The 20,809-nt window shown below is 43.1% G+C and overlaps 2 protein-coding genes across 2 annotated transcripts; one reads left to right on the top strand and one right to left on the bottom strand.

Annotated features, from left to right (window-relative positions):
* Positions 1-1,436: 1,436 nt before the first annotated feature.
* kbtbd2 (kelch repeat and BTB (POZ) domain containing 2) lies at positions 1,437-11,443 on the bottom strand. Its single transcript, XM_084034025.1, has 4 exons — positions 11,292-11,443; positions 7,905-8,470; positions 5,103-5,268; positions 1,437-4,542 (listed from the first exon to the last, which is right to left on the bottom strand). Exons 2-4 carry the CDS (start codon positions 8,075-8,077, stop codon positions 2,986-2,988), a joined length of 1,896 nt encoding a protein of 631 aa, XP_083890151.1. The 5' UTR covers positions 8,078-8,470; positions 11,292-11,443; the 3' UTR covers positions 1,437-2,985.
* A 391-nt stretch (positions 11,444-11,834) lies between these two features.
* On the top strand, positions 11,835-14,796 carry buc (bucky ball). The gene is made up of 7 exons (XM_084033405.1): positions 11,835-12,041; positions 12,163-12,312; positions 12,595-14,067; positions 14,167-14,268; positions 14,359-14,445; positions 14,524-14,577; positions 14,721-14,796. Exons 1-6 carry the CDS (start codon positions 12,035-12,037, stop codon positions 14,553-14,555), a joined length of 1,851 nt encoding a protein of 616 aa, XP_083889531.1. The 5' UTR covers positions 11,835-12,034; the 3' UTR covers positions 14,556-14,577; positions 14,721-14,796.
* The last annotated feature ends 6,013 nt before the right edge of the window (positions 14,797-20,809 follow it).

The raw sequence follows: 20,809 nt of genomic DNA, 5'->3' as shown, positions 1-20,809 counted from the left end.
GCAGCACATGGGCGCACAAAAACACACCCGCGTGTTGTCTGCAGCAGCATCGCAGGGACACATGAGCCCAGCGGCCTCAGCCCGAGGGGTGTCTGATCACTGGGTGATCGTTTTCATCTTTAATTCATATCCTGATTTTAATCTTTTAACAGATCCATGAAGAGCAACTTGCGGGTTGAATCTTAAACAAAATGTGTATTTAATATTGCCTGGAAATCATCGTTTGAAAAGTTGGATTTAATCAGTTTTAAAGGAGCAGGAATTTAAGTTTATCAAGAAAAGAAAATTAAATCAGATTTTAGTCTTTTTTTATTGAAAAAAAAAAAGAAATTCAATATGACTGGAATTGTTTGGTTTTGACTATTAAATGTGAATCAGCTAACCACTAAATGCTTTCGGTTTAAAAACAAATTTCTCCAAAAACTCTATTTAAAATAGTGCCAGATGTTTTATAATACATCAGCTAATGTCAGGGTTTAAGATGTCTTCACAATTGCAATCACGCTATGTGGCTTAATTCTTTTAAGTATTAAAGTAACAATGTTATACTTTTTTGACACCTTAGTTAAAATTAACACAAAACCTTTTCATTGAACAAAAAATAAATGATAATCAGATGTCAGTTTATCAAAAATATAAAAAGTAAACCCAACTTTGTTCAATAACAAGCAAATAAATTTAACCAGACAGTTTATGATACTACAGGGATTTGATTTGAAGTTTTAAAATGTAATACCAAACTTTAGGCCTTTGCACTAATGGTTTTATGCAACCAACCCATTTTAAAAGTTGATTAATAATTCAGTTTTACCAATAACCAGATGAAGCACCAAGACCGCCACATTTTGGTCCAAACAAAAGAAACAGGGAGTCAGTTTCAGGAACGTTTTTGGTATGTTTTTTAATAAATTAACGTTCATTCAAAATACAGTGCCAAAGGAATATGATGCAGCCAAACATGCTAGTAAGGTTTTACATGAAGCACCTGTGCTCATGTTTTTAAAAAGGTAGGAGGAAGATCCCCCCCCCACCCCACCCCCCCTTGCCCTCCCCAACCCGCCCTCTCCACTACTGCTAGTGGTTGCTGGGACGTAGCAACAGCCGTGGGCCAGCCCTCTCCTCTCACAACCAATCAGCAGCAAGAATCCTCAATATTCACTCGAGAAAAATTAAATCTGATAGGAAAATGGATATCTACCCACAATCACACTACAGTAATGTTTGATATTAAATAAAAAAAAGACACTAATACAAAATAGACCTGGTTATTTTCCCCACACTAAACAGTTGTCTTTTTAACATATGGAGAGAGAGAAAAAAAAAACATGTGTATATATATATATATATATATATATATATATATATATATATATATATATATATATATAAAATATAATATAATATAATATATATATATATATATATATATTCAGCAGCTTGGAAATAAACAATAAAAATGCATGAGCCCGAAACCTACTGAGAGTGGAGTTGTTGTGTGTCTGCAGAGATGTCATGTGACGATGAATTGAGTGAGTTGTAAACTGCGAGCGGTGTGGAAGACCTGTGTGCAAACAGCCTGACAGACAGGCTGTGGAGGCGCTATAGTGGAGCCAGGGGGGAGGACAGAGTGGTGGGGGAGGAGAGGTGATGGATGACCGGACCTGCAGTCATCCTCTTTTAAACGCTCTCACTTGTTTCCCTCCCACCCCTCCTGAAAAACTACGGCCCCTGTTCCTATAGTCTACGGGGCCTTAAAAAAAAAAAAAAAAAAAAATACATGGATCCTGTTTTTAAAGTATCCATCTTTGGAGTATCAAATACTTGTGAGCTTTAAAAGGCGGCTGTGTTATGCTCATTTGTGGAGGATGGTAGCTGCAGTAAACCTGGCTTTCCAGTTGAGACCCAAAACCACAGCAACAAAACTTGTCTAAACCAGTGCTGAAAGGAATAGTCAACTGGTTTAGCTGCAACGAACGCTTATCTTCATGATTGATTGTTTGGTCTATAAAATCACAAAGCAGCAAATACATGTCCATCTTCAAATTGTTGGTTTTGTCCAAAGAAAGCCTCTAAAACATTACATTTACAAAGATGTACGACAAACTGGCATAACTGATAAATCAGTTATCAAAATAATTGCCCGTTTCTCTCGTTTCAGATCTATATTTTCGTAAGTATCAAACGTTCTCGGACTACAGCTTCTCAAATGTTATAAATTAACTAATTAAGACTTTGGATTCTGGACTTATCTTAAGTATGTAAGTTTGGGCTTTGGGGACATATGGGTGGCATTTAATAGACTAAAATAATTCATCAATTAATTAGACAAATGGTGAACAGATTGGTCATTAATGCAAATAATAATCTTTAGTAGCAGCTCTGGTCAAAATTTACCAAAACATCTGACAAAACATTCAACAAAATTGCCAGATATCTTTTTTCCAAGCGGACTACAACTGCTGCCCTCCACAAAGCAGCAAGCTTATAACTTTTCAGAGAGCCTTTCAAGCCTCCAGGAAGAGTTTTATACTCAAAACGATAGATTTTCCACAGAGTATTCATTTATCAGTGGTGAGAGAAGAGAAGAAGAGAGGGAAAGGGGGGGAGAAAGGGAAGACATGATCGGAAGGGGGGCAGCAAGGGATGGATGGGGGATTTTGGTACAGTTGCCATTGTCATTCCGAGAAGGTTTACCAGTTAAGTGCATCATCACAAAATCAGTTGACATTTTAGATTATCACATTGTAGAAACAGTATGACAGACTTGTAATAATATCTAACAGATGTCACAACTGACAAAATAATAAGAAAAAACCCCGGAAATGTTCAGATTACTACTATTTTTGTGGGGCATGTTTAGCTCCAGCTCTAGCAGCTGTAGCAGATTCAAGCCTCCGATGTCCAGAGAACGCTTTCATATCTTAGGAGGACTGATCTGCCCCCTCCCTCATGTTCATCCCTCAGCGTTGCAGATTCCTGGTTGAGTCAGTGAGGGAGGCTGACCAGCTCCCCGTCTACCTCAAACTCCTCTGCTCCGTCGGGGGAGAAGAGGTAGGTTGGGGGTTTCCAGGGGGACTCCTCCAGGCAGGAGGGGTACAGCTTCCCCACCGCACAGCGGAAATCCTTGCCCAGATCCCAGAGCACGCGTTCGGACACAGGCTGCCGCAGGAACCAGCGGTCCAGCTCCATGTCGTACTGATAGATAGCGTACTTGGCGCGCTCGTTCATGTGGGTTTCGCGCATGAAAATGCACAGTGAGTTGAGTAGCACCACTGCCCGCACGCACGGGTCCGAATACCGCTTAGCGGGGATGTTGGCGGCCTGGCGCCACTCGTTCTTGTTGACGTCGTAGATCTCCACGGTGACAGAGGAGCCGTCGATGGTGCTCGTGGGCAAGCGGATGCCAGAGTTGCTGACCACGTGGAGGCCGCCGATGTAGAAAATGAGGTCACCGAAAGATGCCGCGGAGGCAAAGCAGCGGCTCGTCTTGCGCATAGCCATCTCCACCCAGGTGTCGGCTCGGGGGAAATAGCAGTACATCAGGTCGTGGGTCATCACGTAGATGCAGTCATGCGCCACCACAGAGGTGCTCCAGTTCCAGGCGAAGGGCAGAGGGCTCACCATGCTCCACTCGTCCTTCTCGCAATCGTAGCGCTCCACCGTGCGCTTGTTCAGCTCTCCTCCGACGTTATCCCCCCCGATTGCATAGATGTAACCGTCGCAGTAGACCAGCGAGGGTTTGATTCGGGCACACAGCATGGGGGTTTTGGGTACCCAGGCGTTCTGCTGGGCATCGAACCAGAAAAAGCTATCGACTGAGCGAAAGACCGCCTGCAACTTTCCACTCTTGCCATGGTTGGTGATAGAGTTTTTGAGAGGGATCTGTCCACCGGCGATAAAAACATCATTGTCTGGTGTGACAAGGGTTCCCACCTTCTGCAGGTCTCCTGGGGGGTTGTTGAGCTTGTAAACTTTCTCCGCCTGCGGGCTGTAACACACTACCGTAGTTGGCATGGACCCAGACATTACATATGCATCGCCCTGCGTTTCGGACATGGCCTCCATGAAGATCAGCATCTCCTCCTTTGTCATGCCTAACCGAGGTTTGAAGAACTTGGGCATGGACTTGTAGAGGCCCTGCACCACCACGGATTTGTCGTTGGGTGGCAGACCCTGGAACCAGGCACGCTGTGTCACCTCAGACAAAGCGTCGATGCGGATCTGACTGAGCACAGAGGACAAGTGCTGCGAACGCGCCTCCATGTTATACTCCAACCACAGCATGGCTGCCTCTCGCACCGTCTCCTCCTTCTCCACGTTTAGGTTGTCGCTGCTCAGGATGTCTATCAACAGCTCGTGGGACAGCTGAAGGAAGGCCTCTTGCCTGTACACCATGGGGAACTTGTGCTCCACCATGCGCTTGGCGCTCTGCTTGAGCTCGCTGCAACTGAACAGGTCACCGATGCTCAGCATGCGGACACAGTTCTCAGCGTTTATCTTCTTCACCAGGTAGTCTCTGCACTGCAGCAAGACGTCCTCCACCTGAAAAGAGGACAAGAAATGACAGTCAGAGGAGAAGAGGCAAAGCACGTATTTTTGCATCAAAGGGACAGGGACACACTACCAGTATATACTTTATTTGCGACTTGTGTACATTCATTTAACTTTCTGTGTGCCAAATACTTATGCTGAAACATTCAGTGCGATAATTGATTTCTTAATTGACAGAATTGGATAATAAATGGATTTTTAAAAACAGGTCACGAATATACAGTATAGTAGTTGTTCAGTAATTTGCTTATACTTCTGGATACATGTAGCAGTTTTTTTTTTAGCAAACATTGCTCAAAAACCAATTAAATTGGGTATTTGATGTGGAGGATTTATACATATTCAGCACAGTTTTTTTTAAATTTCAGATTATATTGTTTGTACAATCAAGGAGCTCAATAGCACAGAGGAATACGATATCAAGATACAGAGACGATGTTGGTTTTGGGATTTTCATGGGATTTGTTGACAATGAAAACAAATATGATCTTATAAAAGAATAACTTTCACTGTGAATGAGCAACGCATTGAGAAGAAGCGTTTGCACTGACTTGTAGGAAGCACGCAGTCTCGTAGAGCGGCTCCACGGTGCTGTCGCTGATGGCCAGGTTGCCCGTGTATGCGTAGGTGATGATGATCTGGAGCGTGGCGGGGTCCACGTTCCTCAGGTGGACGTGGGTCTGTTTGCTCTCACTGAGGCCACTCATGAACATCGCCCTGCAGGAACGAGGCGAAGGACCATCAGTCAACAACGCATGAACACAGTAGTTACAGAATGAAGAGGGGAACTACAATCTCACACCGATTAAGGTCGTTTCCGTGAAGATAAGAGGTTTGATCACTGCATGTCTATGTCTTGTTGGACACTTGATTGCGTCAGGCCTGTATTGCGTTAACCGTCTTGAAAATGTTTTAGCATAAATTAACCAGGTCAGGCTTCTACTCTACCAGGCAAATGCCACAAATTAATGCAACAGAAAAAAACTTAAAGCAAACAGTGATTAAGACACTTATGAAAAACAACACATCTATTTTATATCGTTGGCCAGCATAACGACAAGACTTCCTTTTTTGTTCCATAAAACATTACTACCAGGAGGAATTAGTAGTAGAAGGATTTGTTAATTTAGATCAGTTTAGATCTCAAATCTCCATGAGGTATTAGATTCCCTCTCCATTTTACAAGGTGTGGCTTTCTGATCAACTATTCCTCAACAAAGTCTTCATAATAAACCCAGAAGACAGGTCAACTTTTCTTAGTGTATAGCAGGTAATAAAACTCCAAGTTCAGTCTTGTTCACTGTGTTGCTCTCCAGTTTTTCTTTTTAAATACACAGAGCCTCCTAATGACAGTTGGCCACTCGCCAAAGTGGCTGTAAAAACAGACTTAGTTACAAACCAGAATCAGGGGACCTGTATTTGGCTGTTGCTGGAATGTAACATGGTGGCATCGTTTCAAAAGCTACTGGGACGGCAAGACCTTCGTCAATGTTATGATAACTTCCTGAAATCGTTTAACTATGTGATCAACCAAATGGCAGAAAATAGAGAGAAATTTGAGCCCAAAATCCAAAGATGCTGCCCCGTCTTAGTTGAATCAGATTTATTTAGTCAACTAGTCGCTCTTTAATGCTTTTTAACACACACCAAGACCGTGAGTTGAAAGCAATCTATTCCTTTATTAATGATTTAACTTCTATTAGAAACGGTTTGTCAGGTTCAATACTGTGACATTAAGCCATCATGCGTTTTTCCCTGTCATAGCATATTAAACCAGAAATATTCTCGGATTGAAAACCGCTGGTTGATTTGGAGCAGATGTAACTGACTTGATACTAGAGAGTGGTTGTACTCTGATTAAATGCCCACTAAGCCACTTTCCTCATACTGAATGACAAAAAGTGATTATCAACAGCCGGCTGGGCTTCTCTCTGAGTTTTGAATAAACAGTTATACGGGGAAAAAAATAGATTAACAAAAATCATTAACAAAAAACAACTCGCTTGTAGTACTACCCTTTAACTAATGTCTGCAAAACAGCTCTGCACTCCTGTATGTTTTTTTTTTTTAGGGGTATGTGACTGTGTACTGCTCACAGCAGGGGCGAAACCTGCCAGGCCATATTACGCAACCTTGCAGGCATACCCCTGCAACCCCCTCTCTCTTTTCCCCTTTTCGCCATCTCTCACCAGGACCTACGTGACCAGACTTTCCCCTCCAAACACAACCGCTCCCCAGAGTCTCCTCCCTCCCCTTCTCCCTGAAGCAAGCGTGTGAGGAGCGGGGAGGTGGAAAGAGAGGTACCAGACCAGAGAAAGAAAGGGAAGGAGTAGCAGTTTAGAGGAAGCGCTGTGACACCTCTGAACCCTGCAGGGGAAATGCTTTGCATGTTCGCACCAGATAACGAGTGTGTGGGAAACAGTGGGAAAGATCGTGAGAGGTGGGTGTCAGAGCGGCATCAAGTTGTCGGGACCTTTCCTTGGAATGCATGTGTGAGTGTGTATGTGTGTGTGCAGTGAAAGAGAGAGGGAGGGGTTGGACAGCATGTTCAAATGCAGCATGAGCTCCTGTCAAGTAGAGATGGACTCTTACCAGAGCCAAGGCTGCTGCTCTGTCATATTCACTGCAGTGCACACTGCATTATGCAATGTGGTGTGTACAAACGAGGCCTCCAGAGGGCCTTGAGGGATACGTCTGTACTACAGGTTAGAGATAACTTCATTTGGTCTGCTAGAAATATATCAGAGATGGAATAACTGGATCAGAGGGCGTGATCGAGCCACGACTTTCAGGAGATGCCCTTTAATCACATAAAGAAGAAGCCGCGATTTCCATTTTCACGACTCTTCAACCGTAAGAAATGTTGCTGTGCATCATATGCAACATGTTGATGCATACAATGGCGACCTTCCTCTTCTTCTTTGTATCGTTTACACTAACAGCATTCTGGGAAAAAAAATAGGGATAATTCCACAAGGAAAAGGCATTGTAAAGGGGCTAAGGAAACACCATCCCCTTGTTCTTCACCATCCATGCATGGAGTGAAGAACAAGGGGATGGTGCATTATTCATTGTAACTGTAGGAGGTGAGCATTTCCTACAATAAGTAGACATTAACTGTGCTATATAGCAACGGCGTACCTATACTTCATCACAATGAGACTGAGAGGTATAATTGGAGTCTTTAAAAAACAAAAACCCTACACTGTATGGTGCATTATTCATTGAAATGGCAGGAGGCAAATTCGGAAGAGCTACACCACACAAAGCACAGTCACAACAGCCCGAGGTCGTAAAAAAAACAAAAAACAAAACGACATCCCCAACAGTTATTCCACACCCGCAGCACTCACCTGAAATAGGAGCTACATGTGGCCAGGACCATCTTGTGACACGGGAACTCTGTGTCTTCCACTAGCAGCACAATGTCAGTCAGTAACTTCTGTTCGTAAAAGAACTTGAGCTGCTCCAGCAGGGAGACAGCGTAGTCCGTGTTGACCGGCCTGCGCTCACTGAGATCCGACATGGTTGCATCCCATGAATCGCGCCCCAGTTTTGAAAAGTCACACGGCCGGCAGAACCGGACTCAAGCCAACCAGGAGAAAAATGTTTCTTAAAGCTTTGAGAGGATAACAGAGGGAGAGGAGGTGGCAGCACTTCCAACACCTCCACTGATCGAAGTGGAGGTGTTCAACTCCTATGTGGAAAAGCTCCTGCCGTTTCTTCTGCTGGCGATGACATGAAAGACGAGATGGCTACCGAGTGTTGCAGTCAGGAGTCCAGTAGAAAGGATCCTGGGTGAGGAAGGGGCTGGGTCTCCTCGGGACCTATCTGTTGTCAGAGGTCATGCAGTTAGGCACTAGGAACCGGAGGTAGAGGGAAAACACGAGCGCTGCAACGCTGCTACATCAGTGCTTGTCTGAAAAACAGGAGAAAAACAAAAAAGAGCAATCATGAGTCTTGAATCCATGGAAACTATCAGTACAGGAAAAAAATTACTTATAAAACTGTTTAACTCTTTTCATCCCTCCAATTTCCTTTTTCTTTCTGTCAATGTCAGAGCAGCAAACATGCTCCATCTCTCCATCCACCATACTCTCCGTTCATCTCTCAATTCAGAAACAATTTAATGTGATAGCAAGTGGTCAACCGCCTCTGGGTAACAACTTCTTTACAAGGTCTGTAGTAATTTGTCAATGTAATGCCAAACTAGAGCCTAATTTCATAATAGCATCATAAGGCTATCATGATCTTGGACCCACTGGAAGTAAACGGACGTGCATTTGTATCAACCAATCTAGTCTTCTGACAACTGAAATCACTCTCAGAGACTGCCATGCAAGGTCTACCATCAGGTACGAAACTAATGCTCATTTACACACACTCACACACCAATGACACAGCTTCCACTGCTGCATTTGTGGTAAAGCAGCTGCCATGTTATGTAAAATGTTACAGATTAATACTTTATGTACACGCGTCTCAAACGGCATTCAATATTCGGACTACAATTCAAACTATCCATCTTGTTTCGAGCTGCAGACAGAAACACATCATGCTTTAGGCGGTTGAGTATTAAACTCCACTGCTTACATCCTAAATTACATTGGGCTTTTTGGCAGGTTACCATGACACAGAGCCATTAAGCCACTTTTGCCACCAATGCCTTCAAGCTGCACAGCTTAAAGTCACGCCACCAATGATACTATTTATCCAGGCATTATTACTGTCGAACATCACAGTCTATTTCGCTAACGTGCTGTGGAGATCATAAATGCAGCAATGAAAAATACAAATAAATGCTAATAATCTAAACTGTGACTGTGTTTTGTTGAATTTTACAACCATCCCCACAAAAGGATCAGATCTGGCAACCACCTGAGATGACTGCTGATCTCTCACCTATTTGCCTTAACACTTCTGTTAACTTGTCTTGAGCCAGCTGAAAACAGAACATCTTCAAATTCTGTGATGTTAGCGTGAACAGTTAGGTAGCATTTCAGCATACCAAAGGCTAATGTTAGCTAACATTAACACTACCAGATTACAAAAACTAACCTAACCACAAACAAAGACATTTGATCAATGAGCATGTTGACATCTGTTAGCCATTAAGCAATCTTCTAGGATGATTGTTCTTGGGTAGAATTAAAAGTCTCATCAACAAAATGTACTTAAAAGTATGAAAAGTTGTGCAGTAAAATGTTCCCTGCCAGTGTGCTGGATTAATATTACTACTGCATTAATGTCCATGTTGCATTTTGCTGCTGTAGATGTTTCTATCTTTTTTACATGGCTAGGTGGTTTAATCTACAGCAATGCATCATATTCTTTAAGATCATCATATATTTGTGGCGTTGCTGGTCTACACAGGTGGAAAGTAACCAAGTACAAATACTTTGTTATTGTACTGAAATACAAGTTAAAAAAACAAACAGAATGTCTATTTCTGAGCATCTGCTGCCCTGTGAGAAGCATGCATCTCTTAAAAACTCAACTTTTCATAAGCTCAAAAAACAGCCCTGTTTTCAACTTTGTGACGATGGCTTTTCCAGCTTATCCAAGAGGCTTTAAGCAGTAGGAGAATTTTCTGAACACATGAAAGAAGACTTCATCCTTCAGTTTATCACAAACATTCAAAATGAACACACGTGGAGACACGCGATTTTCACTTGACAGGAAGGGGATGAAAAACTAAAAAGTAACTAGAATTTCTCAGAAAATGCAGTCGAGTTAAATGTACAATATTTATGTTTAATTGTTTTGTGTGTAAAATATTAACACCTGTGATATAACGGCAGTGTAAGTATACGTATAAAAGGAGCAGAACATGAAAACACTCGAATTTGTATTATGTATTCGTATTATGTAAATGTTGCTCGTTACATTCCACCACTCGTTGTGGATGCAATTTACCAACACCGTGTGCAGTCTATACGTTACTTGACGCATCATTCACCCAACGTTAGGCCATCTACATACATCAACTTCAAAAGCATTAGCTTAAACAGCTAGCTAGCTACCTGGTAAGCTAACGATAGTCAATATGCTACGAATTTACCCCCCAAAACAACCTCCTAACTATCGGGTAACGTGTTGGACTGAAAACGGACATTTGAAGAGTGTTTATCGTTACCATTTATTTAGACTTCACTGGTTCGCTAGCTACGTTAGCACGTTACCGTTACCCAACATGTCCAAAACAAACCCCGTCTGCTATCTAAAACATGGCAAAGTAACATTAGACAGACGGGCCTGTTGTAAAACGCACATCTCGCTGCAGTTAGCCAATGGGACAAACCGTATCATCAGCATGCATGTTGCTTTATTTCAAAATACAGGTTCAACCGTCGTCTTCTTTGATCAACAGACCGATACACCTTATCAGCTAGCCTCGATGCAATGTTATATCACTAGCTCAAGTAGCGACACTTGCTTGATTGCCACTCGCGGCAAGTTAGCAACTTTAGCTTCCTTTAGCCTCACAGTTCCGGGGTAACGTAGATGGATACTCACTGGCTGTTTGAAAGCCAGGAGTCTAACATCATCACCTCAACTGCGAAATAGTTACAGAAAAAAAAACAATAGCTAGAAACCCTCTACCGCAACCGAATTTAGAGAGTGGTCATGCTTGCTAACAGGCACACAGCTAATAGGCTAACTGCTAAACGAGCTAAATAAATGAAGCTAGACACTTTTCAAGTTAACCATTCTAACAATCAACATCCACGCGTCCTTACGGAGACTGTAGGCAGAGTCCACACGCATTGAACCGCCGCGATGGCTTTTCTCGTCAGCAGAAAGTGCCAAGTAAGCTCCTCAAGCCGAATTTAGACATTAAACAGTTGTGCAGAAGCGCCGAGCAGCGGACAACCTTTCAGGGCATCATAAGCGCCTGAAAGACCAGAGGCCAATTGAGGATACTGCGCATGCGCCCGGGCTAAGCGGTCTGTCCTGGTTAATGGAGCAGCGATCCCTGCTGGACAGATGGGAACACAACCTGAGGAGTAAAGAAACATGTTTATGAAAAGTCCTTTACAAAATATAATATATTTATTTTAACGTTAACATTTTATTGATATAAATCGTGATTTTTTTTTTCTCACGCTGTTTCGAGATGTTTGCTGTAGTTTTTTTTAATTTAATATGAGAGTTACACACGTTTTTGTTGTTTGTAGACACAAATGCTAAATTTTATCCAGGCACTACTCGAACTCAATGCTAATTTGTCGCTTGCATTAGCAGCAGCAGCTGCAGCAGGTGTTTCCTATGACTAATTAGCGGAGTTGCTTTGGCTTTTGTAAGCAGAACGTCATGTGGGCGTGAGAAAGAAAGCGTTTCTACTTCTGTTCGTTTATTGAAACTGTATTTGACCGTAAAACTCGCCTTATTTTTTTTTCGAAGCCGGGGGATGTTTATTTGGTTGTCTTCATCCCGCAGCGTTGTTTTATTTCTGAAAGGTTGAGCAAGCACGTGAGAGAAAATGGACGGTAAGGACTTCCTTATAATTAATGCTGCATAAGCCGCGTAAATAATTTGCATTAACCTCAATAAATATAAAGTTGTGTAAATGATGTTTTTAAACTGTTTAATACACGTTGCTCCTCGCAGATGGAAGCAAACAATCACAAACATTTGGGAGCGGACAACAGAGAGTTCAACATCCCAGGCCTTTCTTCTATGTCCAGCCACCATCTCAACCTTACTACTACCAGCACTGGCAGATGAACAACCCATACAGTCACTATGGTGTGCCAGGAGGTATCAAGCTACTTTGGTTTTGTTTTAATGACCCAGCAATGTGGAAGGTGTATGGAAGCTGCCACTGTGACAAAAAAACCTGTAAATCATTTAAACGAGTTTCTATCTTAAAAATAATGGCTTAGCATCTAAAAAATAATGGTATATTTGCCTCTGATATGTGAAAGGAAGTAGCAATACTTTAGTGCAAGTAGGCTACCTCAATTGTACAGTACTTGAGTAACTGTCAACCTTTTTTATTGGTTGCCTGAAATCTCACTGTGTATTCATGTTTATTTGCAGGTTTTAACATGAGCCGTCCCTGCATGCACCCGTATCAGTACATGCAGTATCCTGGGTACGTTTTCCCACATGCCCCGATATATCCAATGGATTACAGGAGAATGTTTGAGCCTCGCTTCCATGCTCCTACCTGGAATGACATGCCTCGCCAGCAGCCACCGCAGCAGCATTATCACCACCCTCAGCCTCAGCCTCCCGGGCGTCGAGAAATGGCTTGCTCAGGGGCCCAAACTGACCCCAGTGACGCCATAACCAAACTGATTGAATGCCTGGATAAAATCCGAGCTACTGAGCTGCAGGGTGCTGAGAGGGAACTTGATTCGGGTGTTGCCTCACAGTCCTCAGGAATATTTTCTCCAGTAGAAGAGAAGAAAAGTGAAGGGCAGGGTCACGTCCTGGCTTCAGCGCCTCATGACAGCCATTCCGAGTCTCCAGCTGTGACCTTCAGTGACTCCACAACGGCGGTGTACGATGAGGATTCCAGCCTAAGGAGCATCGATGGCCTGAGCCCCCAGGGCTGCTGGTCAGCAGGATTGGAAGAGGTGTTGCCTCTAGATAGCTCTTCTGTTCATGAAGATTGTCCTGAGCTGGAGCAGTCGGATGCAGATGAACACTTCCTCCCTCTTGAGAAACCAGAGGTCCCAGATATCCAGCCAGATATCTCGGCGGCCGATGCAAGTGTTCCCAAATGTGACGTTGATGAGCTCCTTAAGCCAAAAGTGGATCAGTCTTCTTCCTTTACCTTCTGTCAGCCAGTGCTTAAAGATGCTAAAAGAAGCGACAAAGTCTCAAAGATGGAACGTGAGAACGCTGATCCCAGCTACCAGATCCTCAAGCTTCCTTTTGAGAGCGTTTTGACACCTGGAGATGCTGGAGCCGGCCGTCTCTCCTCCCCTACGGCTCCTTACTACTACAACTTTTTATCCATGCAGACCACCCATGAGCGGATGAGTGTTCTCAGTCCTTCTCTGGATGAGCTTTCCTCCAGAGATGAAATGTTCTCCACAGATCTGGATGATGCAGATCTTTTCCCCAAACACGTGTATACAGGCAGGAGGCTTGCAGAGGTTGTAAGCGGCTCTCCAAAAACTGCCGAAGAAGCGTGGCTGCCGGCTTCGAAACGGTCAATGTGCGTCTGCTGTGGGAAAAGCCTCGCTAAAGGGGCCGGAAAGAGCAAAGTTCACAGCTACAAGATGTACAAGGATGAAGCCGGAGACTCTGAGGAGGAAAGCAGGTATGGAAGAGGGTGTGAACAGCCAGTCAGAGTAGTTGTGAGGAAACATTCTGCACCCAGGAAGCCCCACTCAGTCCCACTGAGACATGCAACAAAACCCTGGTCTAAAAGAAGTCAATACAAAGATCCCTCCAATTCTGTGAACCAGGAGGACAGTCATGATGTGTCTAAGCAGGATCCAGCTGATGGTGAGGCTGGAGAGATGGCTAGTAGTGAGCTGCAGTGCAGGACATGTCAGGGTAAGTATATATGGACTGGATGTTTTTCTGTGCAGTGTTGGCTGGCATTTTATTTTACCATGTAGGAAAACTGTACAGAATGTGTGAACTCTTTCATAGACGGACTCTGCAGAGACGATCTGATGATGTCAGACCAAGGCAGGTGGGGAGATGGTGATGTGACTACCAGGAGGAGACAAGCAACCCCTCTACAACGACAAGGTTCAATTCCACTATTGATTTATTGTCATTCTTAAAAATGCCTTTTTTCTCCATTGTGTTGCCCCTGGTATTTATTCTGCTCATGTGTAGAGATGAGTACTCAGAGGAAAGTGATATACCACAGGCCAAGAGATGAGGATAACGATGATGAGCCGCCACCTTTACACTGGGAGAGAGGTTAATATAACACGTTACGTTGACCTGACTGTTGTCTATTTTTGAATGGGATTTTATTTATCGTTTTCTCATTTTCAGGCTCTACAATGAGAGGAGAACCAAGATGTTAATGTCCCCAAAACGTGTTGAACTGTACGTGAAATTCAAACGGCTCTGCCCAAGATGAAACCATACTCCACATTTTTAGATAACTTAAAATTGATTTCACACGCAGGGACAAACTCAATATGTTCAAACTTATGTCTTCCTAATTAAATGTTTTCTTTCCTCCTCAGGTCCAAAACAGGTGTAATTGTTCCAGGATAATGTGTTTAAAATATTTAGAGCACCAGGTGAAATGCACTGCACAGGAAGCCTCTTTTTGTTAGGATAATATTTTCCAAAAAATGTATAAAGTTCTGCAGTGACACTGCCACGCACTGTTCATGATTTATAAATTTCACAAATAGGCAAATGGGCTGAAAGGTTGTGTTTCAGATGATGGTGTGTCACAGTTTGGGGCCAGTCCAATAAAATATGAATTATTATTTAAGCTTTGTGTTGAATCATTTTACATCTTGTAATGGCTCACATTATTCTCTGAGATTTGTACTTATTTTATAACGAGGAAACTGGGATAATTTTATGCTCCAATGTGAAGTTGACGTGCACACACTGTATATGTCCATCTCTGTTAATCCTGTTTGAAACCCTGTATATTTCAAGATTTAATTTAATGGATCAAATGATTGATCAATTATTTGAGAAATTACATCTAATTAATCAACAATGAACTCTTAACTCGTACCTTCTAATCTTTAGGTATCATCAGATGCTCTGAAAATGGTTTTGTACACTAGTTGTGTTTTACAAAAAAAAGCTGAGAAATGGCAAACTACTGTTTAAAACGGCAAAAGTAAATGTTTGTATAGCTATTAAGGATTTTAATTAACTAAAAAAATGTTCAGGGATGTTTTGTCTTGAAAGCACACAGACCACGGTCATGTACAGAAATTATCTTTAAACATTAGTATTACTAATTTAGTATCCATATAAAATCATTGGTCAAGTCAAACCAGTCTCGCAGAGCATGTTTATTCTTTATGGATATTACGGTCTGTAAACACTGCTCCAGGCTACCAAACAAGCTCATAATTGGGTCTTCAGGGCTCAAACCTGCGTCTTAAGGTCGCTTGATTATGTGCTTTGCATTATAGAAATCTTTTGCTCCCCTCGCCAGCAAATGAGGTGATGCTCAAGAAAATGAGCCTCACAAAGATGCCATTAATGTGTCACTTTGAGCCACATGTCGGACAAGCTGCAGGTTGGTTTCCTTAATTAAGCCAATCAGCTTCTGTCTCTTAGTTCAACTAGATGCACCAAACCTCCTTTTGCACTTATCTCTTGATCTATTATCTGTCTTCCCTCAGGTGAGCAGATGCACTACAGTGGGAGGGAATCAGTAGGAAACAAACACTTTTCATTGGCTTTAAAGGAAGGTCGTCAAACTCTAATTGGACAAGTGTCACCTGAACCAAAATTCAGCCAATCAGTGCATCATTTGACAAGCTCCCCTGTCTCATGAGTCCACACCTTTGATTTCCAATTGAAAGCTGTGTTGGTTTGTCAGCGGTAATCTTCTTTTTGTATTTGTTCAGTAAGTGTCTTGTTGCCAGAAAATGCACTGAAATCATCTATCTTGTGACAAATTTACCTACAAAAAACAGTTAAAAAAAGAACTTGAACTTGCTCCTCGTGTCTTTGTCAGATATGGAGACAACCACATCTACCTTCCAACATTCTTACGGTCTGGGCCCTCGGAGTCCAAACCAACCATATGGAGCTCAACAGGACCAGGGACCCCATCTACCGGCTCCAGGGCCTGCTGGAGCTCCACGTCCTGAGGAGCAGCATCAACAGTACCACAAACCTTTCTTCTACGTACAGCCCTCGCAGCCATACATGCCCATGCAGAATATGCAGTGGCCTGTGCCAGTTCCCATGCCTGTGTCCTACAACCCATACTACCCTGGTTTAGGTGAGTGCCAAACATCCAATGCTTTAGTGCATTTTTGGGGGTGCAATGGAAGTTCTTAAGTTCTTTACTTGGTGCTTCATGTTATGTATTAAGAATCACTGCTCTGTCAGATTTGTGCTGAAATTGTTCGGTAGTCCTCCTGTTTCACTAAATACATGCTAACATATTTTTTCTACATAATTTTTCTTTGGTATATAATTTGGTCAGTTTCTCTGGACACTTTTCAATATACACATTTCATGCTGACATTTTTTACTTGCTTCTAGTGAGTTGATCACCCAGTTGTACACATCAGAATTTCTATTTTAACAATATATGTATAGCCTCCTGCAGCCAGTGCTTTTGCAGACATTGATATTCCTCTCAGGACCAATAACTTAACACATTTAGCCCCATCATTAGGCCAACTTTTCACTCGGTCAGTCTTTTTATGAACAAATAACTGCAGAAATAATTACTTTCAGCCTCTTCTGCATGCTATTATTTTTTAAAGTGCTGATTAGCATATTTCCACATGCTAACATGCTAATCGAAGACCATGAACATGGTGACCATCATACCTGATAAACATTTGTGTAAGCATTGTCCCTGTGAGCATGTTTGCCTGCTGATGTTAGCATTTAGTTTAAATGACCTACTGCCTTCAAATGGGGTCGTGTTTCACAAGAGAGTTGTGACCTATTGGATGTTTTCAGAAGTTAATTTTCGGTGGATGACGAGCGAATATGTTGACAATTTGGTAGTATAGAGTTTTTTTTTTTTTTACAACCGAGGAAATGGTCTCATCTTTTTCATCCCTCATTTTGCGTTTATATTTCCAGCTTGAGGTAACGTGCTTGCTAGCTTGCTGAATTGTTAGCCCAGGTGTCTTGTAAATGCCGATATTAGTGTCCTTGTTGCCTAGCAGCACTGTTACCATAGAATTAACAGCTCAAACGGCAAGCATATCATGTACATGCCTCCTATGTCGGTTTGTGGTTTACAAGTTGACAAGTTTCATTTGAAGGCAGCAAAAGTAGGTCATAGCCTCATAGAGCTGCTACGGTCTTATACTTTACTTTATACTTTTTGCTATTACAGGTTATGGCATGCCCATGATGCCCCACTATCAGCCAAACCCATACATGGAGCCACCTAGCTTTGTCGTACCCCACACCCACCTCCATTTGATGGACTACCGCCGCATGCTCAACCCTCAGTATTACCAGACCATGGCCTACCACTCCCGCAGGTTCCGCTACCAGCACAACAGCCAAACCAGAGAAATGACAAGCTCTGAGGTTCAAACTGAGCCACTGCAGAGGACCAGCACTCCCGGTTCAAGTACCGTCGCGGCCTCCCCAGTGATCTCCCAGTCCGACAGCAGCCCTAGTGTCTCCGTCAAGCAGCCACTCTCACCAGTTTTGGCTGTGCAGAAGGCGGATCCTTCTCTGGAGCCTAAGGACATGGCGCTCTCTTCCACCGCCAGGACGGCAACAAATGGCAGCTTTGTGATTCAGACGGAGGAGGTGAGGATTGAATGCTGCACCACGCCGGTGGGACTGCAACTCCTGCACTCTCACGAGACTGCAGAAGTGTCCCACAGCTTTTCCCAAGACGTTGTCCAGTGCAGTAGCGCCGTCCTCCAGGGTTGTGTGCGACAGGATGAGGGACTGTGCCTTCCTGCAGACCAGTCGGAACACGCCCACCAAGCTTGTCCTGACATCCTGTTGGTTGGGAAATTGGGCAGCGGTGAGACGATCCCTGCTCTGGAGGAGTCCAGGAACCAGACGGACCCTGTGACAGTCGCCTCCGACGTTGGTTCCCAAGTAGCAACTCATGGCAATGTTCAGGAGACGAGCAGTCAGAAAGATCAGAGTGAAACGTCCAAGAATTTCCACTTCAAAGTTGTTCACCTGCCCTTCGACTCAAAGTACCTGGATGAGCTGTGGAAGATGGAATCCACTGTCTGGTCAATGGAGGAAACTGTGATTCCCTCCCATGAATCACTGATTCAAAGTGGCCGCACAGAGTCTCATGATGAAACACTGGCTGGCGTGGCTGAAATACCATCTGCAGAGGAGGCTCCTTCCGAAGAGGGTGTCCCCATGATTGAGATGCCTCCTCTTGCAGATGATGAACTGGAGGACATGGTCCCCGCTGTGGAGGAGGGTCCTGAGGATGAGATGGTGTCTAAAGCAGATAAATGCCCTATGCTGAATGTTGCTGTTGCAGAGGAAGCTCCTATGACAGAGTTGACGCACACAGAAGATGTGGTTCTTGCACCTAATCTTCTGCTGTTGGATAATTCCCCTCTGAAGGCAGATAAAAACCAACACAGACAAGAAACGACTATTCAGGATCACCAGGACACCTCCTTCGAATCATTGCCTGCCTACCTCCCCTCAACCAGCTGGCTTGCTGACTTTGATAATGTCTACTATTGTAGCAAGATGCCACCAACTCCCAAGAAGCAGAACAAACCTGTGAGCAGCCGTGGGTTAGATGTAGGCCTATCCACCCGAAGAAAACTAGACCTAGACGACAAAGGACAATCCACCTTTCGCAAGCCAAAAGAGAGGTACAAACCTAAAGGGAAGGTGGATCGGCAAAGCCTCTCTGACCATGAATGCTGCCTCAACAGAAACTTCAATGAGAATGCATTCACTCCTTTTGCATCCAAGAGGGAGCGGCTTTGCTCCAGATGTGTGGCAAATACATCTGCCAGCCCAGGACTCGAGGGCCGCACCTTGAAAAGAAAAGCTGCTCTTTTCCAACAGTGGAATGACGCACTCTTACCAACATGTGAAGCCTGTAAATCTCACCCCAAGAAACGACTGATGAGAAAAGGTCCTGAGGTCCCTCTTCACGGACAGGACACCGAGGGAGAATCTTCTGAGAATGGCTCATGTCGTTTAAGCTCAAAATGGAGGGCTATGGATCATCCCAGGAAGCTGAACAATCTCAAGAAGCCGCTGGCCTCCAAGCAAATCATGGAGAGTCCTGCAGCAACGTACCCAAAGCTGAGGGAAAAGAACTGTGTGTGCAATGAGTCGCAGCATCAGTCTGTTGCATGGGAGAGGTTGCGCCACTGTCCCCACGGCAACGCCATCCGAGAATTGGACGAGAACTGCACCGCTCCGGTTTCTCTCCAGGACAAATGGAGGATAATGGATCAAATTCACCTGACACACAGGTGGCAAACTGGTAAGCATGTTTTTCACTCTGATATCAGGAGAAACAACCCTCAACATGCTGCTCTGTAACTGTCTCATCCAACAGAGAAGTCGAGGAATGCAGTGATGCCCAACCCCGACAGCGATGGCTCCAAGAATGAAGCAAGATCGCCACATTTTAACAAACACAAGAAATCACAACCACAAACACAAGGTTTGCATTTCTCTTTACACTACTCTTAAAAATGTGCAGCAATATGAGAATATAATATATTATGTGCACAAATACAGGCACTACATGGCATGAACAAGATGGCAAATAGACTTAAACTAGAAGTTTATGTTGACTTGTCTCTAGAAATGGAGGCTTTTCTCTATTTTGAGACAAATCGGAACAAACGTCTCCTTGTTTATGTCCATGCCATCTAGTGTCTGTAAATTTAATTCACATATGCACAAATGGCGAATTAAATCCTTCATAATTTGTGTTTTTATGTGTTTGTTTTTCTCCACAGGTACTTGTAGAAAAGACACAAGGTGTTAGTTTACACAAGGGCACAACTCAGAGTGGAAAATGCACTTTTTAACAAAAACAAATGTACACTTAATTTAAATTATTTTCACCTAAAATGAATTGTACAATAACCCACAATATTCACTATATATTAATATTGAAATAAACACAGCTTTACGATACTTTTTGTTTGTCCTTTTTACATTTGTAGTTACTACTTTTCCAATAAAGATTGAGTTAAGTTGAGGTACAATGTGTAGTAATTGTATTAGTCCACTAGATGGAACTATTTCTACATTTAGTATAAAACCCATCAGGTATTCAACTATGCTTCATTAAGGTCACATTGATAAAGCCAACATAAATTACAGAAAATCTTACATTATTTTGATCAATTTAAATTAAATGAAAATTTTCATTCAAAAGTCGGTAATAAGTTTGGAGGGATGGAAGTGAAACTTTATTTTTCCTCAGGTGAACACAACACATCTTCTTGTCTACCTTTTTGTCCATTATAACAAACCAGCTTCATCTTCTGAGAGAACCTCTGACAGTTTTCATCCCTGATTTGCACATAATTCATTAGACACGTCTACTGTGCTCACATATTTGCATAAGACCTTTAACTGAAAGTCTTATCGAGAAGGACTTTGAGTGAATATTCAGGTGTATCACTGG

Source organism: Eutrigla gurnardus (assembly GCF_963514095.1).
Source record: "Eutrigla gurnardus genome assembly, chromosome: 18".
Classification (NCBI taxonomy): Eukaryota; Metazoa; Chordata; class Actinopteri; order Perciformes; family Triglidae; genus Eutrigla; species Eutrigla gurnardus.
The sequence above is the reverse complement of the archived record's forward strand: the minus strand, read 5'-3'. Positions and strand labels throughout refer to the sequence as shown.